A 12,773-nucleotide genomic window follows, 5' to 3' on the forward strand; every position below is an offset into this window, starting at 1 on the left:
CCCCCTTGACAAAAATGTGTTCGCCATGAACGTTTTTAGTAAAACATTGCAGCCTTCTCTCTCTCCAGCTTTTGTGCAGATTCCCAGCAAAGCGAATAGCTCAAATAAAGTTGGGGCACAAAAGACTTTGTTTCCTAGGTAACTTCCAAAAAGGAAAAAAGTTTAGTGTGTGCAGAAGAGATGAGAGAGCAGGAGCTGGAGAGACCCCCCTATCCCAGGCCACATGTTGTAGGCGATTCCTTCCTTCAATAACAGTGAACCGGGAAACAAAGAAAGAATAGTGACCTGACTACAGGCTCTGACCGCAGCCAAAAGCACTTTTTATTTAATGGTGACAGGGACAATTGGCTGCCAGAGAATCCTTTTGTCCTGTTCTCTTTTGATTTGAGAAGCTGAGCCTTTACAATTCTGATAAATATAGGGCAAGTTGAAATTTCTTTCCTCTGAAGCACAAAGTCCAGGAATGGAGTTAGGTGATGCCTCGAACAGCCTAAACTGTACCTTAGCGGGGGTGGGGTGGGGTGTAAATGGGAAAAAAGCCAATGACATGAGTGTCTACATTATGTTTTATTTAATTCAAGTTAGGAAGATACCACTCTTTAAATTGATTTTAAGGAATACCTGTTAGTTAGAAGCAACAGTCTGCCATAAAGTTCAAAGAGAGAAGAAAGGGAAAGTGTCTTGAGAGAGCGGAATAGGCTGTGACCAGTACCTTTCTACTCCATGGGGTCATGTGGCAACATTCAGTGGGGGAGGGCGAACGGGTGCTGTTAAACTATGAACATGAAATGCAAAAAAAAAAAAAAAAAAAAAAAAAAAATTAAAAACATGCACACAACACGTAGTATAACCTGGTTAAGCCAAATCTATGGTATTAATGAATGAATATCCTGGAATAACTAACGCCCGCCCTTCCTTCCGAACGCGTCTTTGTTTTATGAGAAGTGGCATAAATAGTGGATAAGAGCGCAGTCTCCGGAGCTAGACTGAGTGCCAGGCCTGACTGCCAGTTATTTGCTGTGTACCCAGGGGCTCCAAGGTCCGTTTTCTCATCAGTAAAATAGGAAAATAATAGTATTTACCTTCCAGGGCCATTGTGAGGATTAAATGAGTAAATATACATAATAGGCTTAGAAGAATCCTGGCACTTAATAACGTTAGTGTGACCTGCCGCCGCTGCTGTTGCTACTGTCACCCTTACCTGGTAGCTGCGAAATATCTGTGAAGTTGTCTTCGTAAATTGTAACTTTCTATTTTTTAGATCCCAGTCCCATTTGGTAATTTGGGAGAGACAATTATTTTCTTTCCTTAGAGTGAGTTTATTTTCTTGTGAACCACTTGGAAGAAAATTTCTTGTGTATAATTTCCTCCTCTGGACTGCCCAAAATTTTCCTCTTCCTCATGTTCATAGGCTATGTTTGAAGACAGGTTTCATGGGTGTGTGACCTGTGCAGTCACACAGGGCCCCACACTCAGAAGGACTCCTTAGTTTAATGCTTTCACTGTCTTGAAATTCTTAGTTTTTGAGTACGGGGTCCTGCATTTTCACTTTGCACTGGGCCCCACAAATCATGTAACAAACCCTGTTTGGAGAATAACCTAGTAACCAGAATCCTCTTTTCAGGATCTACTGAGAAGGACAGTGAAACTCTTAAACTTGAAACCACTTTCAGCTTTGGATTCAGTTAGCTCTCTATTACAGCACTTTCCACATATAGCATTGCTATACTGTAACATGAATTATCCCTGGATGTGGCTTTTTATCTATTAGGTTATGAATTCCTAGGGATCAGGGGCCACATTTAATTTTCTTTTCAGTCTTCCATGATGCTCGCAAAATGCCTCCTCATTGGAAGAGCTCAACAAATTATTTGTGCACTTGAATGATACCAGCTCTGTATGTTTTTAGCAGTGATGGGAAACCCAAATAAATTAAGGGTCGTGCTCAGGCTCTCAGGAGGAGACACCACAGAATCCAAGAGTACTTACCGTCTTAGTGCGAATAGGCGAAAACAAGTAGGGGAAACCACAGGCAGTGCCTGGTTCCATCAGGAGCTCAGTATTGATGTATGCAGTTCTAGTTATTCTTAAGCCTGTGGCACACATGTATTTCAGGGCAGTGGTGAGGAAGACTCAAGGTCTAATTCTGTTTTAAGTTTCTAAATTTTCACTGACAGGGTTGCTCATTAATTTTTAAGCAAGGCAAATGTCATCTCCTTAGGCCCAGTTAACTTTGATCTAGATCTTACTGAAGACATATGATTTTGTAGGCTCCCCCATTGAAAGCAATCATTTTGACAGATGTGGTATATGTGGCCTGAGTTCAGAGAATACCTTGGCTCTGTCATAGGACTCAGTCATAGATGCTGATATGCAGGTCTCTCAAATAAGACTGCAGTATGCAAAATAGAGAACTCAGGGAAGTAGGAAAAAGGGAACCTGAACGCAAAGCCTACATGGCAAACGAACCTGTTTCCAAGAAACCAGAGGTGTCTCAAAAAAATTACACAGCAGGAAACTGCAAGGCAGAAAACATTAGTGATATTAATATCAATATATTAATTTTGGTAGTTTGTCTTAAATCTCCTTAGTCAGCTTTCCTGTTGAGTACTTTTTCCGGGAGTGAGGGGTGAGTGGTTTTCCTCATCTGTATGAGAAACGCCCCCATCCCATAAACAAGCATGAGGTAACACCTGGGAATGACTAAGGCTGGCAAGTCCAGAGAGAGCGCAGACCATTTGGTTTGGTCACCCACCATCATTAAGTCAAGGTCTCTGTGGGTTACACTCCACAGAAGATTCCCTCTCAGCTAGTTGATTTACAATATTATGTCAGTTCCCAGTGTACAACCCACTCTTTTGATAGTGGCGCCGACCTCCAGCTTGTGAGAGCTGAACCTAGGCACTCCTGAGCTTGTGTGTGGAAGGATTGTGTCCTTTGGTTCCACCACCTAGAAACAAGCACTCGGGCCCCTGCAGATGGTCTGTCGATGTAGAGGATTTAAGTTTATAATATGCAGATGGGCTATGGTTTTATTCCTGCCATGAATTAGTAACTGCCTTAGTGTAGTGTTTTAAAGCATCTTCTTTCCTGGATATTTGGTCAAAGGGAAAAAAATCGTTTTGAATATTTCTGATTAGACTTTTATATGGTGAATAAAATAATCAGGTCATACCATTTTCCCCCTAAATTATCTGAGAAATAAAACTGCAAGAGAACTGCTACCTCGGGGCATCTCTGCATGGCCCAGCATGCCATTCCTTAATGTGCAGATGGATAAGGTTAGGAAAAGCTGCGTACTGATCAAACTTGTATGAACAGAATTATTCTTTAAAGGCTCTATTTAAATTAATCTTTTTGCTTATTCAGAGTAAGACTTGTAAGGGCAGGAACCCATTTCTTGTTCACAATATCCCTACTGCCTCAGTAATGCTCAGTCAATATTTGTTGTACTGCTAACACCGCCACGTGCCTGGCATAAGCAAACAAAAATCCTCTCTAAAGAAACAGTGTCAAATTATTTCTACATATAATTGTTTAGTATAACATCCAGCACAGAGTTAAAGATAATAAGGCAAGGAGGAGACAAGTCAGCATGAGCAGGAAGCATCCCAAACAGCAGATGCTAGAAGCAGACCCCTAGGGAATCCTGCCATTGGAATTATTGCACCTGCAGGAGTAACAGTGATCAGCCTTAGCTTCCCCAGAATAAGAGTGTGGGAAGATTGTTAGACCACTCATTCATTCATTCAGGAGCATTTCTTTGATGAGGGTCAAAATCAGCCCCAGTATAAACAAGCTCTCAGATTAAAAAGAATATCTCCTTCATGAGTATATGCATGTTCACTGTTCGATTCTTTTGACTTTTCTGTACTTTTCATGAAATTTTTCATTAACAAAACACTGAAGGAAAGTGCAGAAAAATTTCTCCTTCCTTTTCCAGGCTTCCATTCTGGCCCTCCCACTGGTTTTGAGAGGCCTCAGACTCCAAGTTGCACCATTTTAGAATCAGCCACCACCAGTCATCTGGTCCCTGACAAAAGATGCTTCTTTGATGCTTTCACAGAATTTTTGTCCTTGCTGGCCCCATCAATTATATACATACTCTCAAACACTTTCCCTAACTTCCTATGGAACTGCTTCAACAAAAGCTGGAGTTAGAACGAGTGTTCAGAATAAGAAATAACAGACATTATACTCAGAAGCAAAGAAATTTCTTTGGTGAATAATGAAAGAATATTTTCCAAATGCCAATTTTTCTTGTGATGTGTATGTGAGAAAAGTTCATGTCTCCACTTTTGTGGCTATGTACAAGTATTTGTCCAAAGATCTCAAACTTTCTCCAATCTTTCTCTTACTGCCCAAAGAAAAACAAATAATCCCTCCACAGTTTACTTGCTTTTCGGCTTTCTTTTATATGCTGACGGGGGCTTATTTTGCTTCAAAACTTTCCAAAAGACATCTGTTAAAATGTTGTGGGTATTCCAGCAGGAAATGTTTTGAAAAATTGGCTCTGGTTTATGATCTAACCGATACCGCATGGCATTCACAGCAGTCCACTTTCAGAGCTGATTTATTACTGTCATGCTGTCTTAAACATGAGAAATGTTTACTAGAGAGTAGATGTTGTGGCACATTTGAATACAGGAATAAAACCTTACAGCGAAGATGTCCATTGCGAGCCATGCTGGGTACCTAGTGAGGTGATCTGAGATCTTACTCCCATTCTGTCCTGGGGCCCGTTTGTCCTTAGACCAAGTCCTTGCATTTCTGCACATATTATGGCCTATCTGAGATTGAGGGGAACTTGTCTGCCTCAGTTTTTCTTTACTGGAGCGTGTGTACATGTTGTACATAAATATGAAGTGCTTTGAGCTTTGTGGAAGGCTTAAAGGAGTTTGGCAATACCTTCTTCACACATCACTCTTGCTGCTGCAATTACAGTGCACTGTTACTCCCTGAGACTGTCCCAGTCTCCTGCTGGCTGGCACTGCGCTCCTACCTTCCGGACATGTTTAATAGCATCGTTTTAAACTCATACTTGTGCTTCTCCCTTTCCTCTCTTCTCCCCTACAACCTTTACCAAAGTGAACAGCCGTGGGAAAACAAAATGGTGAGGTCAGAGTTCAGGATACATGCTAGGCTTTCCCTGTCCGAAGCCTTTCTTCCCTTTCCTGGTTTCTCCTTTGTCACTGCACTCTCCCCGGCAGCCAAGGCCTTCATATTTCCACAGAGGGCCTGAAGTCAGCACCCCAAGTGCCCCAGCCCTTCACACCACACTCCCAGCCACGGATGCCTCACGTCAATGTGCTGTGAACTCCTGGTGATACACCCAAAGGAGTAAGTCTCTGCAGCAGAATTCTGGACAGTGGTTGCAGCCTAGATATTTGGAAACAGGTGCCCACTGAGATCTTCCTCTTTTAACCACTTCATGCATTGATACCTGTTTAAAACACTAAAATGCCTGAACATTCAGGACTGGGAAAAATGGCCTTATCATTATTGGTATGTCTGGTTTTCCAAATCATACCTTCATTTCTCTTCCCTGACAGATATTGCCACCACCGCTTCCTCAATATTCCTGAGAAGCACTTTGCAAAAGAAAATATACAAAAGGCCAATATGCATATGTAAAGGCACTCAACATCATTTCTCATCAGGAAAATCCACATGAAAACCACAGTGATATACTACTGTATATGAGAGGGGCTGAAATTAAAGAGAGTAATAATACCAGGTGTTGGCAAAGATGTAAAGCAACTAGAACTCTCATAAATTGCTGGGGGGAGAATATTCAGTGGTGTAGCCACTTCAGAGATTGGCAGTGTCTGATAAACATATGTCTACTTTTTCTTAAAATTAATTTTAAAACTTTTTTTAATATAAGTATAGTTGATTTACAATATTGTATTAGTTTCAGGTATACAGCAAAGTGATTCAGTTATATATATACACATATATTCTTTTTTAGATTCTTTTCAATTTTAGGTTATTACAAGATACTGACTATAGTCCTGTGGTATGCAGTAAATCCTTGTTGTTTATCTATTTCATATTTAGTGGTGTATATCTGCTAATCCCATACTCCTAATTTATCCCACCCTCACTGTTTTCCCCTTTGGTAACCCTGAGTCTGTTTTCTTTGTGAGTCTGCTTCTGTTTTGTAAATAAGTTCATTTGTGTCATATTTTAGATTACACATGTAAGTGTCATCACATGATATTTGTCTTTCTCTGCCTCACTTACTTCACTTACTATGATAATCTCTAGGTCCATCCATGTTACTGCACACAGTGGGATATCTATGTATGTGTGTGTACACACACACATATATACACCACATTTTCTTTATCCGTTCATCTGTCAGTAGACATTTAGGTTGCTTCCATGTCTTGCTTATGTAAAGAGTGCTGCTATGAACATTGAGGTGCATGTTATCTTTTTGAATTAGAGTTTCCTCCAGATATATGCCCAGGAGTGGGATTGTTGAATCATATGCCAACTCTATTTTTAGTTTTTTAAGGAAACTCCATACTGTTTTCCATAATGGCTGCACCAGTTTACATCCTACCAACAGTGTGTAGGAGGGTTCCCTTTTTTCCACACTCTCCAGCATTTATTACTTGTAGAACATATGTCTGCTTTAATTCTCTCTTAGGTATTTGGAGATAAGAAACATAAGTATGTCCACAAAAAACCTTTTACAAAAATATTTATAGCAGCTTTATTCATAAAAGCCTTCCCCCTGCCAAAAAAAAAAAACAAACCTATAACTAGAAACTCAAATATCCACCAAGAGCAGAATGGATAAACAAGTTGTGGACTACTGTATTCATACCATGGAATAGTACACAGTAATAAACAAGAACATGCTACTGATACATGCAACATCGACCTCAGAAAAACCATATGGAGCGATAGAAGCCAGACACAAAGGAGTACCCTGCTCATTCACTTTTAAATCCTGTTGATAGATTGATGGACGTTTTGTGTATGAGATCAGCCCCTAGTGAGCAGAGCTTGGACAGCAATGGCAATGGTGCAGTTTTCACCCTAAGAGAGGCTTTCTGAAAAAGTGTGGAGCCATGGAGAATTTCCGTCCTTTTGATCTCAGCTGCAACTGAACAAAAATTCTTAGGGTGATAAAATGCAGAATGATTTTATGTATTTCCAAGTTCAGCAACACTTTGTTTAATGGCATTCTATTAATGAAGCAATTTAAATGTGCAGAGCATAGCAGAATTATATTTTGAAGCATGCGTGGAAAGTCATCTACACGTGAATGGAAAAGAAGGCCCCAGGGAAGCCGGGAGGGAGAACACTTCCACCGCCACTCCGTTGTCTATTCGCAGGAGTTGCTCTGGACTGTCAAGAAGAGCACAGAACAAGGCTCACTGGACCATGATCCCTGTGATGTTGCTTGCTACCAGTGAGCATCTTATTTATCCCCTATGGCCAGCCTTGCCAAGTAGAGGGGTCATTGCCAAGGGCCACTCAGCGTCAGTCCTCAAAGGTTGCTAGCATCACATAAAAGACAGGGGCAGGGAAGAAGCAGGCTGGGCTTTGAAGTGCAGGGAAGAAGGAGGCTTTGAACTGCTGTAGCCAGCACAGATACCTTCACCCAAATCCCAGGAGCTGGCAGCGTGCGTCCCAGAACAGCCCAGACCCGCATGGGAGGTTCCTCCTCACCCTCCGGGCCTTCCCTCAGCTGGGGGCTCAGAGGCGCACGATAAGTGAAGAGCTGTTGCACGTTTGGTCCCAGGCAAGTGACACTTCTCCCTTGTAACTCAGGCCAGATGTGGCAAAAGCTTGGTAAGGTCATACTGGACCTCAGCACAGCAGATTTTTTTTTCTAGTAATGATGTGTTTTATATAATTCATATATATATGTATATATTTTAAATAGACTTTATTCTTTTAGAGCAGTTTCAGGTTCACAACAGAATTAAGCAGAAAATACAGAGTTCCCACATAGCCCTTACCACCCACACATATATACTCCCCTGTTGTCAACATCCCTCATCAGTGTGGCATATTTGGTACAGTTGATGAACCAACATGGACACATTATTATCAACCAAAGTCCATAGTTTACATTAGGGCTCACTCTCAATGTTGTATATTCTATGGGCTTTGACAAATGCATAATGAGAAGTAGCCACCACTATAGTATCATACAGAATAATTTCATTGCCCTAAAAAATCCCTTGTGCCCCATCTATTCATTCCTCCCTCCCCCCCCCCCCCAAACCCCTGGAAACCACGATCTTTTTATTGTTTCTGCAGCTCTGCCTTTTCCAGAATGTCATTTGGTTGGGTCATACTTGACCTCAGCACAGCAGATTTTTTAAAAATAAAAAAAGGCAAAACCTTCCTGTACATAAGCCATGCACATTCCTTCTTTACTTTTCCTGTCTTTTTTTCCTTTTTTTAATTGACTCTTTTTCGGGGAAGAGGGGGTATATAATAGCTCCATGAACGTTAACACATGCAGAGACTCATGTCACCCTACCACAATCAGGATTCAGAGCGTTTCCATTGTCCCAAAAAAGTCCCGTGTGCTATCCCTGTATCATCACCATCTCCCCCGACTCCTAGCCCCTGGCAACCACTCATCTGGTCTCCACTGCTGTGGTCTTGTCTTTTTGAAAATGCCAGATGCAGTTGTACCTTTTGAGACTGGCTTCTTTCACTCAGCATAACTCCTTTGAGATCCAAGTTGTTGTGTGTATCAGTAATTCTTTCCTTTTTATTGTCAGTACTATTCCATTGTCTGCTTACACTTTGAACAATGAAATGTCTCAGGTATGCAAGAGAATGTCAACCTGAGAATATTCTGTAATGATGTGTACAGACAGGTAACTTTATTGGCTCTTCCACAGCCAGGATGATGTTTGGAGAAGAAAGAATTCCAAAACTAAAATCTGCAACAGAGAATTTTATTTCTCACAATATTTAATATAAACCAGACTCACTGGCTAATGTTTTCATTAGCTATTGTGCTGGCTATTAAGCTGTTGTCTGTCAGCTCCAAATAGATTTCTTCCCTACTCTGTTATTGCCTGGACTCTGCACACAACATTTCTTCCTCGCCAGCTGCTCCCTCTTAGGTTCTGTCCTAGGAATGTCAGCTGCTTGCTGCACTCACTAGCTCCGTGTCACCTAGTTTCCCATTTTCCATGTCAGTCTTACAATACCTTCCCCATATTGAATCCTCTCTATTAAAATAACTGCTGTGGTTACTATTCTCCTTACTGGACCTTGATTGATAAAAGTAGGTGGTACCCGGCTTTTGCCCCTGACTTGCTTGTGTCTGAGGCATCTGAAGTGCTTGCTACTTCCGGTTCCTCAGTCCAGTGAGGAAAATACGAATAAGTGTGATGTCCTGTAGGATGTCAAGATGATAACGATCTCTGCAGCTTATGGCAGAGAGCAGGAGAGCTGATGTAGTCTCAAAAGCAAACTGCTTCTGATGACCCTTGAAAGTGGGTATAAAGGAAAAAAGTATCTGCTGAGGTCAATAGCTGTATCATTCCACACACTAGGTGTTGTGCTGATTTGTTCCAAGAAAAATACCATATTGGAACAGCAGCTACAAAGTCACAAGCTACATACAGCCAGTCCCCCAGATCTGTCTTCCTGCTGCAAAGGCCAGACATGTGAGTTAAATGGAGAGTGCGCTAGGCATCACCACTCCTGCAATCTTACGTCTGAAACTGCTGTCAGGCTTTTCTCTCCGTAGCATACCATGCAGGAACCTCTAGAAATGGAGGAAATTAATCCTATACACACAGGGCCTCGTATCTTCATAAGGCACCACTCTTTCTGATCATGTTATTTCTGTGCTCAAAACCCTTCAGTAATTTCCTACGCCTGTGGAATAAATTTCGACTTTTTAGTCTGACATTCAAGATCCTTCAAGATCTGGTCTACTGAAGAAGCACTGCAAGCAAACCAGACTATTCGGCTTCATGTATATGCACTCCACTTTCTCCTGCCTCTGTGTGCTTGTTTTCATGGTTTCCTTAGCCTGTGATCCTTTTCAGATTTTTACTACCCCATCCTTCAAGGTCTTAAATGCTACCTTTACCAGGAAGTTTTAATTCCTACACCCGACCCCAATCTAACACCCCACACCAGTTAGGTATTAATACCTTAGATTCAGTAGCATATAATTTCTTTTAGTAATCATGTACTCTAGATGGCGGAGATTATGTCTCATTCATTTTTGTATTCCTCTAGGTGCTCGGTTAATTTTTTTCAAAATCAAGGAATAGGGGAGAGGGCATTCTAAGTGGAGATGATGTTTTGCGAGTGCAGGATATTTTCTAGAGACACACATGGAGTTTGGTTTGGCTGAGGTTTAGGATCTGTGCAAAGGATTTGTGGGAAATCCATCTGCAAAGGTAAGTTAGGACCAGATTGTACAGAGGCTGGAGAGTTGGACTAAGGATTTTAAATTATTTCTTTAGGCAAAATGGAGGAATTACAGGTTTAGGATTAGGAAAGAATTTGTATGTCAAAGATTCTCATACCAAAGTTAGAATTTTTCTTAACTGGTTTAAAGGAGCAAACAGATGAGATAAGGGGAAATACCTAAGCTGAAGCAAGAAAGACTTAATTTGGATGGACAGAACCACTTTAAGACAGGTCATAAAACAACAAAATATTTCTCAGAGAGCTTGCAAAACCATTAAGGTATTTCATAAAAGCAAAACGAGACCTGTCTGGGACACTGTGGTATGTGTAACTCTTTTATAGCAAAGGAGAGGCTTGGTCAGCATTTCTTAGTCCCAACTCGTATAAACCAGCAGAATATTGGAAATCTCTAATGTGGACCCACGAAGAATGGGAAGGAGGGAAGAACCTGGGTAAGAGAAGACGGAGCAGGGGATGGGAGAGTGAGGCAATGAGAAGGAAGGTTTGTATCCCGGAGCAGGTAGATGCTGTTGACATCCCCTTCCTGCCATCTCTAGTCTTTCATCTTCTCTCTGGCTCAGAACTCCATTCTCAGCCTTCTAACTCTTCTGTAAGCTAGTTTAGTTGTTCTCAGAACCTGCCTTCTGATAAGACCTATTTTTTTTTTCTTCTTGATAGAAAATGGAAGAGTAAACATGGTCCTTGTTTATAGCTCTGGACTATGACCAAGGAGGTCTGGGTCCTAGTTTGAGTGATTTACTTCCCAATAAGGCTGTTGGAATGACCCCTGACCTTCAAAGGCACCCCCTTAGTAAGAAGAAAAGTATGGTTTGACAGATTTTTATTGTAAAATCCCTGGATGCCAGTGTGGTAAGTTAGAAAACTATCAGGCTATGAAATGACAAACCATCTCTGATAGTCTTTCTTGGTTCATTTTATCAAGTCTGACAAAGAATATTACCATGAACACAATTGGAATAAGTTAACGATCAACCTTGGTGATAAGGATTTAGGCCTCAGTATTTCTCTGGAACCTGATCAACATTCGCCATCAGGCTCCATCTTGTGTCGAGTATCTTTATCCAGTACCACAGAGACCATTAGACATCCTTCCTATCCCCAGATCACTGATGAGGGACACTTGGTAGACTGCTGGAGCCTCTTACCACATTTGAGGAAGGATGACTTCCATGCCTGTCGATCTGGACATCAGAATCTAAGCAAGGACTTAGATTTCAAGAGTCCCCATAGGCTGAATGAAGCAATAGATGTTTCAGTGCAAGTGCTGACTCTGATCAGTAGGGCTCTGTGGGCTACGTGAGAAAAATGCTGTGGTCTATTGGGAATGCCTGCCTTAGGCTTGCACAGGGGAAGAACAGGTGAATAGCCCAAGTATTTGCCGATCTGAGCCTGGACCAAGGGGCCTAACTGATGAGGACAGATGAGCTGGACATTCCATTCAGCAGGGGATCAGGGGAAACTGCTACGACAAACTAACTCCACACTCTGAAATGGGAACTATACCACGATGGTACAGTAGGGGCCGAAGTGTCATGTGCCATGGAAACTTCTAATCATCTGAGATTAGATTCTCTGTGGTCTTCTAAATTCTGTTATTTAAAGAAATTCTGAACTAAGCCTTTCCTGGCTGAACTTACCTTCTCCTGATGCCATATATCTATCATAGGCATTGGGATGTAAGCCCCAACTGTGAAATAGCCATGGCTAAGACTATACATGTATTTTTATATATATATACATATGCACATATTTTAAACTTTGTTTTCAAATATTTTTATTTTTATTCTTACAGAGAAGTTGCAAAAATTTGTAGAGAGAGTTTCCATATACTCCTTATCTAGCTTTTCCTAGTGTTAACATCTTGCGTAACCATAGTATAGTTATTGAAACCAGGAAATTAACATTGATATATAGCATTAGCTTATCTATTAATCTTATTTAGATTTTGTCAGGTTTCCCACTAATGTCCTTTTCTGGTCCATGATTCAATCCAGGATCTCATTGTGTTCAGTTGTCAAATCTCCTTAGTCTCCCTCAATCTTTGCCTATCATGATCTTGATACTTTTGAAGAGTACTGGCCAATTATTTTCTAGAATGTCCTTCAAGTTGGAAAGTGTTTGATGTTGTCTCATGATTAGATTGAGGTTACACATTCTTGGCAAGAATCCCACAGAAGGGTCATCTCAATGTATCACATCCGGAGGTCCATATATAGGTATGCCCATTACTGGTGATGTTAACTTTGATCACTTGATTAAGATTGTGTTTGCCAGGTTTCTGCAGCTAAAGTTACTATTTTCTCTTTGTAAGCAACTAGTATCTTGTGGGGAGA

General features: G+C 41.1%; 1 protein-coding gene across 2 annotated transcripts in view; it reads right to left on the bottom strand.

The window, feature by feature from the left end:
• Window positions 1-12,773, bottom strand: part of NHS (NHS actin remodeling regulator) — a 334,787-nt gene that overhangs the window by 15,225 nt on the left and 306,789 nt on the right. For both annotated transcript variants that reach the window (XM_031445813.2, XM_031445816.2), the window contains exon 4: window positions 713-775. In XM_031445813.2, coding sequence (XP_031301673.1) covers window positions 713-775 — 63 coding nt within the window. The remainder of the gene's footprint in view (window positions 1-712; window positions 776-12,773) is intronic.

This window comes from Camelus dromedarius, chromosome X, assembly GCF_036321535.1.
Source record: "Camelus dromedarius isolate mCamDro1 chromosome X, mCamDro1.pat, whole genome shotgun sequence".
Classification (NCBI taxonomy): domain Eukaryota; kingdom Metazoa; phylum Chordata; class Mammalia; order Artiodactyla; family Camelidae; genus Camelus; species Camelus dromedarius.